Raw genomic sequence first — 17,625 nt, 5'->3', positions numbered from 1 at the left:
TCTTCCATCTGATCACTTAATCCTGTTGACAACTCGGGGAACCCTGGGGTGAGCCCCTGTTGTGGGCACTTAAAGGGAAACAAAAGATGGGGGGCAGAGCAGGATTGTTCCTTTCACACCCAGTGACAAGGCTTGATCCCTGGCACCACATATGGTCCCCTGAGCCCCGCCAGGAGTGACTCCTGAGTGAGGAGCCAGGAGTGAACGTTGAGCACGAGTGGGTGTGGCCCCAAACCAAACAAACAAAAAGAATACTGCCAGATCTTCCCAGAGAGTCAGGGGAAGACTTGAAATCCTTGGGAATCACTCTTGGGATGATTTTCAATGATTTTTGGCCTTTGCATATAGCAGCCAGGCATGGGACAGATAAGCAAACTAATGGATAGATACATTTAGATAGATCCTAAAATAATTCAAAAAAGAAAATGCACTCCTGCTTTGGTTGGTTTGTGAAGAGGTAAAAGTGGCAGCCACAGGAAGAGCCAGTTTAGAAATGTGGTGAAATCCAATTCGGGCCTTATATCTAAATTTCCTGTAGAAATGAGGGCGAGAGGGTTTAGTTACAAACACAGGGTGAGGATGTATTTTCAAGCTTTATTTTCTGTGTCTGCCACAGTGGCCTCTTAGAAATGGTTTTTCCTTGATGGTTCCAAATCCTGCTGCGGGTCTGAAATCCTCCTGGGAAGACCACTGCTGTTCTCAGGAAAATGTTCAGTTGTAGGCGATGACCTAAAGAAAAAGCTGGTTATTTCAAAGCCAGTAACTTGGACTCGCCTCCCTTTGTTTCATCAGTTTTCTCTGTGCTGGGTTTGTGATGAGTTGAGGGATGGGGCAGGAAATAGTTCCCCCCTGTCAGAATAATTCAGTGACATAGGAACATGCCCAGGATTAACGACAGGAATAGACTTGGAAACCACTGTAAGCCAAGGCGCACGCTCCGAGACTCCAGAGTGTGTTTGCTGAAGGCACGGGTGGGATAATTGTGAGTTTCTGCCACAACTAGGTTAGTCCACGTAGTTCTAACCGAGCCCTCAAGCATGCATGCAGCTCATTTTTAAAGCGTAGCTCCAATTTGCACTGTGCTCTTAGAAAGAGCTTGTGAAAGGGGCTGTTATTCTCTCTTCCCTTTCCCATAGCCTGACATGTGGCTTGTTCAAATTATTATGATCTGAGTAAGTGATGCAGCCAATACGGTGAAACCCGTTTATAGGTATGTGAAAGAGGCCTCGGGGGAAGTGGACAGAAGAGGCAAGGGGAGGGGTAAATAGCCCCGTGTAGGGAATATGGTGGTTTCCCCTGTCCAGCCATTCTCCCGGGGACCCTTTACAGCCATCCTTGGAGAAGACTCACATTGTTCATCCAAGTGATGTAAGCAGAGACACGGGTGAAGACAGTGGGCTTCCTGGAGACGTTGCAGCCCATGCTGGACACAAAGCTGGTCACGCCATGGACAGTGTACTGTCCATTCACCAGGCAGTGGAGAGGGCCGCCAGAGTCACCCTGTAGGGAAGCAGAGTCCTGAAACTCCAACGCTCTTTGTTTCTGATTTAGCTTGGGGCTACACCCGGCAGCGCTCAGGGCTGACTCCTGACTCTCAGGGGTCACGTCCGGCCGACTCGGGTGCTGGGATGTTGGTGCTGAGGTGCTGGATTGTACCCAGGCTGGCCACATGCAAGGCAAGTGCTCAACCTGCTGTACTGTCTCTTTGGCCTATCAAAATCTTTTAATAGTTATTCATTTATTTATTTTTTGCTTTTTGGGTCACACCAGGCCATGCACAGGGGTTACTCCTGGCTCTGTACTCAGGAATTACTCCTGGCGGTGCTCAGGGGACCATATGGGAATGTTGGGATTCGAACCTGGGTTCGGCTGCGTGCAAGGCAAACGCCCTACCCACTGTGCTATCTCTCCAGCCCCTTAGTAGTTAATTTTTTGCTTTTGCTTATACCTCATATGTAAAATCCATCAATGTTTCTAAAGTTCAGTTGTTTTTCGTTTTAAATTTTTTTCCCCATCCCACCCCATAGCCTGGCTCTGGTAGGCACAGTCCTATAGGTTTTTTCAGTTTTGTTTTGTTTGGGGGCCATACCAGCAGTGCTCAGGAGATATTCCTGGCTCTGCACTCAGAAACTACTCCTGATGGGCTTAGGGTACCATATGGGATGCTGGGTATCAAACTCCTGTTGGCTGCATGCAAGGCAAGTGCAAGATAGCCTGCTGTGCTATCTCTCCATAGTCCTGCAGCTTTAAAGCTCTAATTCAAAGCCCTAGTTCCTCCATAGTTTCACATCAAGATGAATTTCTTCCTTTCTAAATGAACATGTACTTTTGTACCACTTATGTCATGTTCTGCCCTGTAGTTTTGGTTTCACGATTTGTTTTTACCTCCCACATTATGAACGTCTCAAGACAGGAAGTATATCCTATTGATTTTGTTTATTAGTTTTTAGGCTCTACCTAGCAGTGCTCAAAGGTTACTCCTGACTCAGTGCTCAGGAGTTACATCCATATAGTTCCCCATGCAGTGCTTAGGGAACTATATGAGATGCCAGGGATCAAACCAAGGTCAGCCACATGCAAGGCAAGAACCCTACCCACTTTACAATCACTCTGGCCCCTATTATTAATATTTTTCCACTCTACAATGCTAGCATAGAGCTTCCAACTTTTTTTTGGAGGGGGGAGGCTCACACCTGGCGATACACAGGGGTTACTCCTGGCTCTGAGCATTACCCCTGGCAGTGCTCAGGGGACCATATGGGATGCTGGGAATCGAACCCAGGTCAGCTGTGTGCAAGGGAAAAGCCCTACCCGCTGTGCTACTACTCCAGCCCCTCTTTCCTTCCTTCTTTCTTTCCGCTGTGCTATTGCTCCAGCCTCTATACCAATAATCTAAATAAAATGAAAACCTTTAAAGAAGAAGAACTAGAGAAAAAGACCAAAAGTTCAAATTGGGGGCGGTTCTTATAAAAAGGAACTATCTGTGTACCCAATCCCAATGTGGCTTGGGGTTTTATCATATTATACTCGACACAAAACAAATAACCTAAACTTCCTTCCCCCCAATTTAAATAGGGATTTGAGAATAATACCACTCTCTGGATGCAGAAGAAAAGGAGTAACAGGAGGGGTGGGGGTGTGAGCAGGGCCGAGGGGTGCACTGGAAAAGATCAGAGAGATTGGGTGAGCTGGGGGTGAACTCAGAATTTTCTCTGAGATGGGTTGAGGGCCCGGAAGTTTATAACCCAGATGACTCTAGGAAATTCCAGTGGGCAGGGACTGAGAGATATGACTGCCTCAGAGAATTGTGTTTTGGAATGACAGCCAGAAGAAAAGCACTCTGGGTTTTTAGCGCAAGGTCTTGGGAGAGAGAAAGGAAAATGATTAGAAATATTAAACCTTAACAGCTTGGACCAGAGAGATAGTGCAGAGGGGAAGTCGCTTGCCTTGCACACAGCCGGCACGAGTTTGATTCCCAGCACCCCATATGGTCCCCGAGCCTCACCTGGAGTGATCCCTGAGCGCAGAGCCAGGAGTAAATCCTGAGCACCACCCGGTGTGGCCCCAAAACAAAATAAAACAGAAGGTTCTAGGTGAAGCTGACGAGAGGACTCGAAAAGAGCTGCCCCTATGCAGTAACGCTGCCTTCCTCCCTCCTCTCTCTCCCTTCCCTCTTTCTGTCCTCTCCTGCCCTCTTCCTGCCTTACCAACGCACATGTGGTCCCAGTAGACTTGACTTTTAGGTTTGAGCTTGGGGGAAACTGGTATGACTAAGCCGTCAGTCCCTTGATTCTCTTTGCCTTCAAAAAACCACTTGAATCCTTTGATTCTAGTTCAGCCTGCCACTCACCCTCCTGCTAACTTCTCTTCCTCCTCCATTTATTTTGGACCTTGAGAATGATCTACAGTCTTGTCCTTTTTTCTCAATAATGCAGGAAAACCCAGTCTTTGATGAACCCATTTCCTTCACCTGGGTTTTGGGGTAAAAGGGAATGAATTCTCCACCGAGTAGGGCCTAGGTGGTCTCTAACTCCGACTATGAGCATCTTCTCCCCTTCACCCTAGTTAGTCCAGACCTGGACACCCTAGTGTTCAGCCTCCCCCTTCCTGGGGAAATAGAACACTTAGATTTGCAGCAAACCTGGCACAATGCTCACATCCATACACATTCTTTTTTTTTTTTTAATGTTTTTGGCCATACCTGGCAACACTCAGGATAACTCCTGGCTCTGTGCTCAAGAGCCACTTCTGGCCATGCTCAGGGGACCATACGGGATACTGGGAATCAAGCCTGGATTAACTGTGTGTTAGGCAAGCGCTCTACCTGCTGTGTTATTGCTCCTGCCACACACACACACACACACACACACACACACACACACACACACACACACACTCTGGGGTGCCTCCCTGTGTGCTCATAGGGCCATCACGTCCTCCTCTGGGACCTGTGCCATTCTCGACTCCCACTCTCCTTTCAGACTACTAACACCTCTGCTCTTTGAGTTGTCATTCTCCTTAAACCTACTAGACTTTCTGTGGGAAAGGGCACAGTCAGGGCTACTCAGGACTTACTCCTCGCTCTGTGCTCAGGGATCACCCCCTGTGTTGCTCAGGGAGCCATATGTGGTGCCTCTGATTGAACAAATTTGGCTGCTTGCAAGACAAGTGCTTGAACTCTTTCTTATGCTATCTCTCCAGTCCTTCCGGTTCATATATTTAATTATTTTAATTTTTGTTGTTGAGCCATGCTTAGCTGTGCTCGGGCCTTACTCCTAGCTCTGCACTCAGAGATTACTCCTGGCAGGGTTCAGGGGACGGTATGAGGTGCTAGGAATCAAACCCAGGTCAATTATGTACAAGGTAGGGGCCCTACCCACTGCACTATCTCTCCAGCCCTCTTATATATCAAATTTCTTACTAGCTAACTAGACTCAAATATCCCAGTGGGATCTCAGACATAGCTTGTGAAGGACTATACTTATTCCTCCACCCCCCAAATCCTACATATCTTATTTCATCTGAGGTGAGAAACCCTTCCATAACATCAATGAACCCCAAAGTCTGGAAATAATTCTTTTTTCTTCCTCTTCACTGCCTTCATTCATGCATCCCTGTTTCTTGCTTCCATAATTGAGTCTTTCCTAACCAGTCCCCCTGCTGATCTTATCCTCTTCCAAAATGTGTGTACCTTATCATCAGAGAATGCTTTTTTTTTTCTTTTTGGGTCACACCCAGCGATGCACGGGGGTTACTCCTGGCTCTACACTCAGGAATTACTCCTGGCGGTGCTCAGGGGACCATATGGGATGCTGGGAATCGAACCCGGGTCGGCCACGTGCAAGGCAAATGCCCTACCTGCTGTGCTATCACTCCAGTCCCCAGAGAATGCTTTTAAAAGGCAAATCTGACCAGGCTCTTCATCTGTTTAAAACTCTCAACAAATGTGGCACTGTGAAGCCCTAACTCCGATACTGCTTTCCTGCTTCATTATTTATCAGTCCCTAAAATGGTGTGAATAAGAACCAATTCGTATCTTAGACTTCACAGGCCAAATAACCACTGTTGCTGTTCTCGAGCTCTGCAAAGGCAGCTCTGGCAATGACGTAAGTGAACAATCTGTCTGTGTTCCAGGAAATATTTGGGGGTATCGGATGTCACACTCGGGTCTCCCTGGTGCGAAGCACGCACTTAGCCCGCTGAGCTACTTCTCTGGCCCAACATACCCCCCCCCCCCCCATTTCCTCATAGCCATTGAAAAAATGCAAAGAACAGTCTGGAGAGATGACACCAGGCTAAGACACATACTGTGTATGGGGCCTGCCCCAGTGGGTGGAGTCCCCCTGGTTCCCTACCTGGCCCTATGGCACTGGTGGCCACAGGGCCTGGGCAGCAGCACTCAGGAACCTCCCCACCCCCAAAAGTCAGAAACATATAAAAACAGAAAGTTGTCTGGATTTGGCCTCTGACCACAGCCCCAGCTATTGGCAACTTTCCCTGTGTGTTTCTGGTTCTTTCCTGGCAAATGACTTGAATTAGGCTGTTCTCTGATGCAGAATGTCTGTTCCTCTTCTTGCCTGCTTTTCTTGGTTAACAGTGCTACGTTGTCAGAGAAGGCAAGTCTTACAAGGGCCCTTCAGGACCCTCATCACCCTCTGCACGTGTCCATCGTAATATAGAACTACACTGCGGGGGCTGGAGTGATAGCACAGCGGGGAGGGCGTTTGCCTTGCACATGGCCAACCCGGGGTCGATTCCCAGCATCCCATATGGTCCCCTGAGCACCATCAGGAGTAATTCCTGAGTGCAGAGCCAGGAGTAATTCCTGTTCCTCATCATGTGTGACTCAAAAAGCAAACAACAACAACAACAAAAACTACACTGCACCCCTGTGTGCACTCACACATTTGCCCCAACACATTCCTCCACTAGAAAATGGCTTCTCTTCATCTTTGTGTGTTTTGGGGCCACACCCAGCAGTGCTGCTTGCTTCGGGGCACCATAATAGGTTCCAGGGATTGGCTCGGGGGGGCTGCAGGCAAGGCAAGCAGCTGGCCCCTGCATGACCTGTCCGGCCCCTCGGTTCACCTTTGGATCCCTCCCACTTAGCACAGTGGCTGGCAGCAGTCGATAGCCGAGAACATGTGTTGAACTACATCAAGACATCCGTGAGAAGATTCCAGTATTCTGTGTGCAGACTCTAAGGTAATTCTGAGCCCCCTCCCCTGCCGTACTCACTTGCACATAGCCCTGTCGGTACTGCCGGGGTGAAGGGTGTGTGGGGGGGGGACATTGGCCTTGATGAGCCAGTCCAGGCCCAGCCCACCATGTAAACAGTCAAGGCTACAACTTATGAAGAGCAGCTGTGCACACCAGCATAGAGATGCTGAGTCACTACCCAGTTTTGGGTTTGGTTTGGGATGCTTAGGGTTACTCCTGGCACAATACTTGGGGTTCACTCTTCGGGGTACATGGGTGAGACTGGGGAGCAGTCTACCTTATTCTCCTGGTCCTGACTCACAACTGAACTTTTTAAGTGCAGAGTTCAGGCAAGATGAATTTTTTGTTTTGTTTTGAAAAAAAATTTTTTTTTTGGTTTTGGGCCAGACTCAGCGATACTCAGGGCTTACTCTGGGCTCTGTACTCAGCAATCACTCCTAGCAGTGCTCAGGGGACCATATGGGAAACCAGGCTTGAACCCGGGTCAGCTGCGTGCAAGGCAAACTGTGCTATCGCTCAGGCCCCTGAATTGTAAATTCCCGTTCTATTTTGAGATTCTGAGTCTAGAGGTTACCAGCATGACACTTCCTCATCTTCAGACCAGAGTTGACCGTCAACGCTGCATGGGGGTGGGCGCAGGTGTGGAGTCGGGGCTAGGCGAGGGTGAGGGTGGCAGGCGGGCACAGCCTGGCAGGCTCACCTGGCATCCGGAGCGAACTCCGTCCCCACCAGCGCACACCATGGTGTTCTTCACGGTGGAGCCCCAGTAGGAAGAGCTAGAGCAGGTGGCATAGTCCACGGAGGGCAGGTATGCCTGCTGCAGGGTCTGTGCCAGCTGGCCGTTGGCTGAGTAGGACACAGAGTAGCAGAGATTAGCTTCAGACCTTTTCCCTAGAAAAAGCCCCCCAAACCCCATTGAAAGCTTCTCTCTGCCCCTTGCTGTCATAGCCCCTCCTCATACTCTCTTTCCGGGGAACCGGGGAAACAAAAGGTCCCTTCCTCCAGGAAGTCATCCGATTCTGCTTCTGCTGAAAAGGATAAAGGATCCCCCCCCCCGCCCCCCGCCTTTCTTCATGGCGATCCTAGTTAAGTAACCAGTATGGTCTTTCCGGTTGATTACTTATCGGCCATTCTGCTTCCTCCTTACAGTGTAAACTGGGGTGCAGAGCTGGCACCGGGCACCCTTGTCTCTCTTTCTCAAGAGCCCGTTGCAGCTTTCCTTTATCTGGCTCTTTGGACTTTTCAAAGCCTTTGCCCACAAGCTATTTCTTCAGGTCCTTCCAACAACCCTTTTATGTTAAAGATTAGCAAATCGAACCCCGGTGCGGTTAAGCGAGCAGACTACACCTAGATTAGAGGTGGGTCTCTCTTTGCAGGTTTGCTCAGTGATTTTGTACTGTTGACAGACTTTTGTGACAGACCTTAATATCTCTGAGCCTCACCCCCCTCTTTTATTGGGAGAGGGGCATGTCTGACAGTTTGCAGAGGCTACTCCCAGCTCAGTGCCCAGGGGACCTTGCAGTCTGGGGCTCTTACCTGGAGCTCTCATGTGTTTTCTTTGGGGGTAACACCTTGTGGTGCTGTGGGGTTACTCCTGGCTCTGTGCTTAGGTGGTACTCGGGGGACCATACGGGTGCCAGGGATCGAAACTGGCTTGGTCATGTGCAAAGCAAATGCCCTGCTGTATTATTGCTCCCGCACACCCCCCCCAAAACCCCTTGTCTTAACTTATAAGAGTTTATGAATCTGTTTTTTTGTTTGTTTGGCTTTTTGGGTCACACCCAGAGATGCTCAAAGGTTACTCCTGGCTCTGCATTCAGGAATCACTCCTGGCATTACTCGGGTGACCATATGGGATGCCAGGGTGGTCGGCTGCATGCAAGACAAATACCCTACCAGCTGTATTATCGCTCTGGTCCCAGTTTATAAGTCTTTGACGTGACTATTCCATTCTTGCTTTTTTGTTGCTAGGGATCAAACTCAGGGCTTCACACATGCAAGGCAAGTGTTCTACCACAGAGCTACTCCCCAGCTCTCAACTATTCTGTTCTTGTTTGTTTGTTTGTTTTGCTTTTGGGGTCACACCAGGCCATGCACAGGGGTTACTACTCCTGGCTCATGCACTCAGGATTTACTCCTGGCGATGCTCACGGAACCATATGGGATGCTGGGAATCGACCCCGGGTCAGCCATATGCAAGGCAAACGCCCTCCCTGCTGTGCACCCAGCCCCCTGGACTATTCTGTTCTTAGCCTGACTTCATGCATCAGTTATTATTATTATTATTTTTTTGCTTTTTGGGTCACACCTAGCAGTGCACAGGGGTTACTCCTGGCTCTGCACTCAGGAATTACTCCTGGCAGTGCTGGGGGACCATATGGGATGTTGGGAATCGAACCCGGGTCAGCCGCGTGCAAGGCAAACGCCCTACCCGCTGTGCTATCGCTCCAGCCCCGCATCAGTTATTTTTTCTCTTGGTTTCTAGTCTCTGATTGTGAGTCCTAGGACCCACTGGAAAAACCTTCCCAGTAGCTGAGCCACTTCTCAAGAGGCGCATGGTGGATGGTGCCACTGAGAATGACTTACTTCTGGTCCTGCCCCAGCCTGTGATGTAGCAGGGGCTGTTGTTGGGCAGGATGGTTCCCTCCTTGGGCAGGACTCCCAGCTGGACGTTGCTGTTGAGGCTAACACTCTTGGCCAGGCGCAGCAGGGCGATGTCATAACTGGGGGGGGAAGGGGGCAGTTTACTCAAGGCCTATCCAAGAAAGCCCCCCTGGCGACCCCGTGTCCCGAGAGACTAGAAAATAAGGACTTTGAAGGAGAGAGCTGACTCGCTCCACCTCTAATTTCACAGGCTTGCATTTGGGGACAAGGTGTGTTTAACAGCACCACCTGCAGGTAACATCTGGGTATTGCACCATGAAGTGACGCTTCCCTTTCAGTCCTGAACTCGGAGTGGAAAAGAGTAGAAAAGTGGAGAATCCAAAGAACAAGAATGAAAAGAAGAGCGCTATAGAAACAACCCCAAAACCGGAACCCACCCAAGGGCTGCACTCTCCAGACTTGACCACTGTATTAATCACTCCCTTCCTAGTGTTAGGCCTCAGTCTTGCAGGAGTTTTCTAAGATTTCATTATATTTTTATTATTTTTATATTTTCTAAGATTTCATATATTTTTATTATTCTCTTTTTTTTGGTTTGGGGGACATGCCCGATCAGTGCTCAGGGCTTATTCCTGCTTCTGTGCTTTGGGATCACCCCTGGCAGTTTTTCTGTAGTGCTGCGGATTAAACCCATTTTAGGTGTGTACAAGGGTCACTGTATCACTGTATCACTGTCATCCCATTGTTCTCAATTTACTCGAGCGGGCACCAGTAACATCTCTATTACACTCAGCCCTGAGATTTTAGCAGCCTCTCCTTATTCGTCTTTGCCAGCAATTGGAGGCTCTTTCAGGGTCAAGGGAATGAGACCTACTGTTACTGTTTTAGCGTGTCGAATACATCACAGGTAGCTTGCTCTGCTATGCGGGCGGGATACTCTCGGTAGCTTGCCGGGCTCTCTGAGAGGTATGTATATATCTTTTACTGTATTTGGGATATGAATACACCCTGGGGAGCTTCCAAGGCTCTCCCGTGTGGGCAACAGACTTTGGTAGCTTGTCAGGTTCTCCAAGAAGGAGAACAAGACTGTTAGATGTTGTACGAGGTACAAAATGTACAAGGGTCTTTTTAAGAAATTTATGTTGGAATCTATTCCATAAAAGTAATAATAAATAGTGATTAAAGACAGAAAAAAAATACATCCTATAGAGGAGTGACCCAATAGTGCAAAATAGCCTAGATCAAACCATCCCTAAAGCTTCTCAACATTCTCAAGGCCCGGGAGCATCCCCGGAGGAAGAAGGTAACGGAGGCTGGCAGCCCTGCTGGGCCCTACCCGGCAGCCACGTTGTTGGTGTTCCAGTAGGGGTGCACCACAATCTTCTGCACGCTCACGTACTGCTCGGTGCCGTCGTTCTGGCTCAGGTTGTGGTCTCCCACCACCACACGGAAGGTCATTTTGCTGCGGGAGAAGAGGAGCCTGAATGAGGGGGCGCCGGCCTTCTCTCCCCCCGAGAGAGGTGGGGAGCCCACCTCACGTGTCAGGAGCCCTCACGGGGCCCACCGAGGGGTAACGTGCTCTCTCGCTCCCTCGTGCACTGACTTACAGGAGAGGGAGTGCAACCACCATTAACTTCATCCCCAACCTAATTTGCTCTTGGGTTTAGGGCCACAATTAGTGGTGCTGAAGGCCCACTCCTGGTGGTGCCCAGGGGACCATCTGTGATGCCAGGGATCCAACCAAGGTCAGCCACATACAAGGCAAGTGCCTTAACCCCTGCTACTATCTCTCTGGCCCCATTTCCCCAGTTTATTCACTAAACACCGTAGACTGAATATCTCATAACCTGGAAGAGGTGGGGTGAGCACAAATAAAACCATGGCTCCCGGCCACAAATGGAGTTTGGAGGAACAGGGAGACTCTGGCCATTGGGTCCTAAATCATGGGTCCCAGACCAGTAGTCGCAGCAGAACCCGGAGACATGTTAGAAAGGTTTGTTACCACGTCCCACCCTGATCATGTCAAATGGGCAGTTTCGCTAAGGCGGGCTGGCAGCCTGCCTTCCGGGAGATTCTGGTGCCTGCACACATTTGAGTATCATTGCTCACGACAAATATGAAAGACGGTTCTCAGCCAAGCGTTAACTCAGCACTTAAATATTTACCCACTTTGTTCTCACAAGAACTCTACAAAGCAGTTGTTATCCCATTTTAGAGATAAGAGAAGAGGGCTTGGGGGAGCTAAGTTGCCCAAGCTCACAGAGCCAGAAAGAAGAAGCCAAGCTTGCCCAGCTCCAAAATGGATCCTTTCCAGTAGCACTGTCGTCCCCTTGTTCATCAATTTGCTCGAGTGGGCACCAGTAACGTCTCCATTGTGAGACTTGTGGTTACTGTTTTTGGCATATCGAATACGCCACGGGGAGCTTGCCAGGCTCTGCCGTGCGGGTGGGATACTCTTGGGAGCTTGCCGGGCTCTCCGAGAGCCCTTTCCAGTACATCCTCTAGTTGCCCACAGTCCCCTGCCAAGCCCCCAGGCATCTCTCGGAGAGAGGCCAAGAAGTCACATCCCGCCAGGACACTGGTCGCCTCCCCCACTGAGGCCTCAGGAAAGCGGGTGGTGGTTTCCCTTACGTGTCCACGCAGTGAGCAGCTGTCATCACCCAGTTCTGTCTGATGAGGGTTCCTCCACAGGTGTGGTACCAGTTACCTCCGGACTGGTACTGCAGGGAAATCTAGATGGGGAGAAGGAGATGAGGCATAGCTTAGTGTTTTTTCTTCTCTTCTTTTCCGTTTCTCTTTGGTTTTTTTTTTTTTTAATTTTTGGGTCACACTCAGCAATGAAGAGGGGTTGCTCCTAGCCCTGCACTCAGATACTATGGCTCCTACTCCTCTCTTTATTCTCTTTTAGGAAAGTGGCACAACCAGTGGTGCTTAGGGCTTACTCTTGGCTCTTCTCTCCAGGCAGTGCTCCAGAGGTTGAATATGGTGTTGGGAATTGAACCCAGGTCCTCCATGTACAAGAAAAGCACTTTATCTGCTGCGACATTTCTCTGGCTCTAATGGTGTGTGTGTGGGGGGGGCGGGGACAACAGAACTGGCAGTGCTCAGGACTTACCTCTGGTTCTGCAATCAGGGATCATTCCTGGCTGAGCTTAGGGGATCATATGGAATGCTGGGGATCAAAGCCAGGTCAGCTGCATGCAAGACAAGCCCCCTACCCACTATACTCTCCCTCTCCCCCAGGCCCCTGTACCCTGCAGGTGTTTCTTAAAAGATCCTGCCCCAAACCATATTGTTAGTTTCTTTGTTGTTGTTGTTTCGGGGCCACACCCGGTGATACTCAGGGCTTACTCCTGGCTGTGTTCAGCTATCCCTCCTGGGGGACTTGGGCATCAACACTAGGTCAGGTACATGAAACCCACGACCCACCGTACTGTTTCTCTGGGCCCCACATGTTGCCTCCTTAAATTCCTGCTATCCTGCAAAAAAGACTCTCTAGCTTTCTGGGCCATAGATGTTTCATGGCAAAGAGGCTTCATCATAGGACTCATCAAGTGTGAAGTATAGATTGGTGGCGCTGCATGAGCAGTGAGGAGAAGGGTGACGTATCAGCAGGGAAGACATTCCTACTTTCCTTGTCAGCAGGCGAGGGAAGGCCCGCATAGGGGTGTCTGTGTCGGGGGCTGTGCACGCCTCCTCCGGGCTGCCGCCTAGGATCAGTTCCTTCGACCTCTACTTCCACATGGGAAGGAAGTGAAGCCACAGAGTTGCTCCGTCACCTACACGCCACAGACTGGCTCTCAGAGCTGTTTAGGTATGAGCCCCCTCTCGGGGAAGACTCAGAATCACTCTCCCGAGGCTCATTTTTGCCTCGTTGAGCAACAAGCTCTACTGTTGGAAACAGGCACTACAACTTTGAATTCAATCACCAGTTTCACATTTTGAATTGTTTAAATTAGTGCCTAGCTGCCCTGTTAGGAAAGTGGAAACTCTTTAGTCAAATAAGCAACATGAAACCCATCAGAAAATGGGGCGATGAAATGAACAGAAACTTTCTCAAGGAAGAAATCTGAATGGCTAAAAGACACATGAAAAAATGCTCCTCATAACTAATCATCAAATGCAGATCAAAACAACAATGAGATATCACCTCACACTACAGAGACTGGCCCACATCCAAAAGAACAAAAGCGACCGGTGTTGGCACGGATGTGGGGAGAAAGGGACTTTCCTTCACTGCTGGTGGGAATGCCGACTGGTTCAGCCCTTTTGGAAAACAGTATGGACACTTCTCAAAAAATTAGAAATTGAGCTCCCATTAAACCCAGCAATACCACTTCTGGGAATATATCCTGGAGATGCAAAAAAGAATAGTAAAAGTGACATCTCCACCTATATGTTCATTGCAGCACTGTTCATAATAGCCAGAAGCTGGAAAAAACCCGAGTGCCTGAGAACAGATGACTGGTTAAAAAAACTTTGGTACATCTACACAATGGAATACTATGCAGCTGTTAGAAAAGATGGAGTCATGAAATTTGCATATGGGTGGATCAACATGGAAAGTATCATGTTAAGTGAAATGAGTCAGAAAGAGAGGGATAGACATAGAAAGATTGCACTCATTTGTGGAATATAATGTAGCAGAATGGGAGACTAATACAAAAGAATAGTAGAGATAAGTACCAGGAGGATTACTCCACAGCTTGGAAGCCAACGTCAAATGCTAGGTGCAGAAGCAACTCTGATAGAGAAGGGATCACCAAGCAAAGGGTGCGAGGCGGGCCCACTAGGGATGGGAGATACGGGCTGAAAACAGACTATAGACTGAACATGATGCCTACTTAATACCTCTGTAGCAAATCACAACACCCAAAAAGAGAGAGAGAGCAAAAGGGAATGCCCTGCCACTGAGGCGGGGTGGGGTGAAGGGGACAGGATGGGGGTGGGGGGAGGGATGCTAGGACCATTGATGGTGGAAAATGGGCACTGGTGGAGGGATGGGTACTCGATCATTGTATGACTGAAACGTAAGCATGAAAACTTTTTTTTTTTTAAATATTTAGTAGAATGGATTTTATTTTATTTTATTATTATTATTATTATTTTTTGCTTTTTGGGTCACACCCGGCGATGCACAGGGGTTACTCCTGGCTCTGCACTCAGGAATTACCCCTGGCTGTGCTCAGGGGACCATATGGGATGCTGGGATTTGAACCCGGGTCGGCCGCGTGCAAGGCAAACGCCCTACCCGCTGTGCTATCTCTCCAGCCCCAGCATGAAAACTTTTAAGTCTGTAACTTTGTCTCACGGTGATTCACTAATAAAAAAATTAAAATTAAAAACTAAAAAAAAAACAACACAGGGGCTTGGGGGGGTGTCAGTTAGTGATAGTATAGAGCTTAGTTTGCATATGGTTGAGCCAGATTTCATCCTCAGCATCCCATGTGGTCACCTGAGCACTGTCAGGAGTAACTCCTGAGTTCAGAACCAGCAGTTAGCCCTGGGCATTGCCAGGTGTGGGGAAAAGGGGCCCAACCCCCTTTTCCTCAATATGGTGCATATGTGTCTTTGTGAAGCCTGAGGTGGGGGTGTGGCTCATGGTCTCCCTGGTGTGGCTGGAATTGCTGGGAGTGCACACAGGTGTGTACGGGCTTGTATGTGATGTGTGCCGACAAGGGTGAGTGTGGTTGGTGTGTGAGTTCCCGTCCTCCAAGCCTTTTTCACTTAGATAAACCACCTGCATGTGGTTCCATTCACCCTTAAAATCTAGAATCTACACTTTTGGTAGGGACGCACACGCAGCTTGCGTACCTGTGCACAGCCGACTCACTGTGTGGAAGCCAGCGCTGAGGGGGACTCACCTGAGAGGGCCAGGAGTTCCTCCGAGCCTCGGTCCCGCCAACCACTCGGGTGTTGGTTTCGGGAACATCCTCTGCGCCGTGTCCTTTTGTGGATGAGAAGAAAAGTGAATGATGTCTGAGCACGGGTGTGTAGGTGTCTGTGCGTATGTGTGTTTGTGTGCATATGCGCATATGTGCATGTGCGCATATGTGCATGTGTGTGCATATGTGCATGTGTGCATGCACGTTTGTGTGCGTGCATTTACGTACATGTGCATGTGTGTGCATATATGTGTGCATGTGTGTATATGTGTGTGTGTTAGTGCGTGTGTGTGTATGGGTGCGTCTATTGAAGGGCTGGTTAAAGGAGCCTTGTCTGCAGATCCGGGTTCTAACCCAGCAGCTGAGGGGCCTGGCTGAGCGTTCTAGGTGCCCGTGGAAGCTCAGAATCTGCTTCCCTGGGGTCACGAGGACGCTGGCGAGCCACGGAACACCGACATCCAGCTTGGCTCCCAGCTGTGCTTGCGGTTATCCCTTGGCCTGGGTCCCCCACGTCCACTGTGCTCTGGCAGGATTCTCTGGGGGCAGCTGTGTCATCTCAGCAGGTACCCACGGGGAGGACTCCCTGCCCAGGGGCCTTGTGGCTCCTGGAGGAGCTTCCGATCTCTCTCACCCAACTTCATGACTCGGGGCCTTTGCCACCGAGGCGTCTGCACGCACAGGGAATGGAATGGCTCCGAAGCGTGATCGGCACTCCCTGCCCTCGGACTGGGGTGACCTGGGCCCAGGGACAGCTTCCCAACCCTCCTGTTCAGCTCCCCCTCCCTAGAGATTTCGGGCCAGGTGACTCCCTTACCATAAAGGACCAGGGTAGCGAACACCAGGAAACGCAGCATCTTGCCGGCAGAGCAGCCCACGGTCCCCCGGCCCTGAGCCGAGCCCTCTTTATACTCCCCTTATCAGCAGCCTTGCTGCCCTGCCCCTGCCAGCTGGCAGGGCAGCCGCGGCGGGCAGGGAAAGTCACAGGTGACATGGAAATACAAATGCAAAAGTTTCTTTTCAGGTAAACTCATTTATCTGTTGTTCAAAGACAGAACAAGGCCAGGCCTGAATTAATCATCTGCTTTCTGTTGAAAAGCATCCAGTGAATCTCAAAAGCAAGACCGAGAGTTCCCCTCAGCACACTCCCCTCGGTTTGAGGGGAGAGTGGTGGCATGAGGGAGGGCTCAGTGCCACGTTTCCCGCCCGGAGGTAGGTGGCCGTCCCCACTGGACACAGACATGGCGGGAACAGGGAGACAAAAGCCAAGTGGCAGCCAGGTGAGGGTTCTGGTGACTAGTGTTCTGAGAAGCAGAGTCTGCTGCAGGCCCAAGAGATTGTTCCCGGGGAGGAGAACGGGCGAGGGCTGGCACGGCAGGGCAGGGGAAGGCCCGAGGGGCTGTGCGGTCCAGGCCGAGGGACCAGGCGGCTGGGAGCAGCCTTCCTGCAGCCTCAGAGCTGAGGGCTGTGTCGGAGCGGTGACTGAGGGAGGCAGCAAAGTCACCAGCCCACCTAGGGTGGCTGCGGTCTCACCTCTCAGAAGTCAAGCTGAGGCCGCAGGTGTGAAGCAGGCCGGGAAAGGCAGTGGCAGGATCTGGGTGCAGATCAATACGTCTCCTGTCTTTGCTTCTGTTTTGTTTCTGAATCACTCCCACACCCTGCTTGCTGGGGACCGTGAGGTGCTGGGGACTGGACACACTCTGGCCCCCTGGCCCGCTCCCTCACCCCACCTTTCAGGTTTCTGAGCTCTTCCGGGGAGTTGCACTGTGATGCTTGGGTAACGGGGGGCTGCCCCCTACCCCCACTCCTCCAATGGTTACTGCATCTCTAACAGGGCCTTCAGAAGTGGCTGGGGCAGCAGGAGGCCAGGGTCTCTTTCCTCTGTCCTGCCCCCTCCCTGTGCCTTGACCCAGGGAGGACCCCAGCAGGTGGTGTCTAAGGAGGCCTCCCGTATTGCATCCCCCACGGCGAACCTTTCAGGGCAAGGTCAGCATCACCTTCCTCCCGAGATGTTCAAGACAAGTCTTAGACCCTCCGTGGGCAGCTGGTGGCTCGGCGGCCTCACTCTGGGGCCTCTGGGAACCTCACTTTTGGGGGTCGCAGACTTGCTTCACTTCCAAAAACTCTTATTTCTTCTGGTGAAGTCATTCTAATTCTGGAAATGCAGCCTTTCATAACAAACATGAGCATGACAACTAACGTGCAAGCATGTTTAGTTTCTTCTGTAGTTTGTCACCGAGTTCATCACAAAAGCAAGTATTGACAGGGGAAGGCTAAATCAATAAAACTTAAGCGAGTTATGGAAGAATGAGTTAGGGCCAGGCCAGGACCCAGTGGTGGCGTGTGCTTGCTCTACATTTGATTTTTAGCACCACAAATCAAAAGAAAAAGAGAAAAAAGAACAGACAGGAAAGAAAAA

At 50.2% G+C, this 17,625-nt stretch overlaps 1 protein-coding gene across 1 annotated transcript; it reads right to left on the bottom strand.

Annotated features, from left to right (window-relative positions):
• Positions 1 to 593: 593 nt before the first annotated feature.
• CELA1 (chymotrypsin like elastase 1) lies at positions 594 to 16,063 on the bottom strand. The gene is made up of 8 exons (XM_004601484.2): positions 16,024 to 16,063; positions 15,189 to 15,271; positions 11,956 to 12,056; positions 10,661 to 10,786; positions 9,307 to 9,443; positions 7,421 to 7,566; positions 1,351 to 1,500; positions 594 to 729 (listed from the first exon to the last, which is right to left on the bottom strand). Exons 1-8 carry the CDS (start codon positions 16,061 to 16,063, stop codon positions 712 to 714), a joined length of 801 nt encoding a protein of 266 aa, XP_004601541.2. The 3' UTR covers positions 594 to 711.
• Positions 16,064 to 17,625: the final 1,562 nt, after the last annotated feature.

Source organism: Sorex araneus, chromosome 2 (assembly GCF_027595985.1).
Source record: "Sorex araneus isolate mSorAra2 chromosome 2, mSorAra2.pri, whole genome shotgun sequence".
Taxonomy (NCBI): Eukaryota; Metazoa; Chordata; class Mammalia; order Eulipotyphla; family Soricidae; genus Sorex; species Sorex araneus.
Note: the sequence above shows the minus strand (reverse complement) of the source record. Positions and strands in the feature narration are given on the sequence as shown.

Coding starts and splice junctions, on each gene's coding strand:
- CELA1 (XM_004601484.2), bottom strand. CDS start 16,063: ATGCTGCGTTTCCTGGTGTTCGCTACCCTGGTCCTTTATG. Junction 15,272..16,023: donor CGCTACCCTGGTCCTTTATG/GTAAGGGAGTCA, acceptor CATCCACAAAAG/GACACGGCGCAGAGGATGTT. Junction 12,057..15,188: donor GGAACTCCTGGCCCTCTCAG/GTGAGTCCCCCT, acceptor CTCCCCATCTAG/ATTTCCCTGCAGTACCAGTC.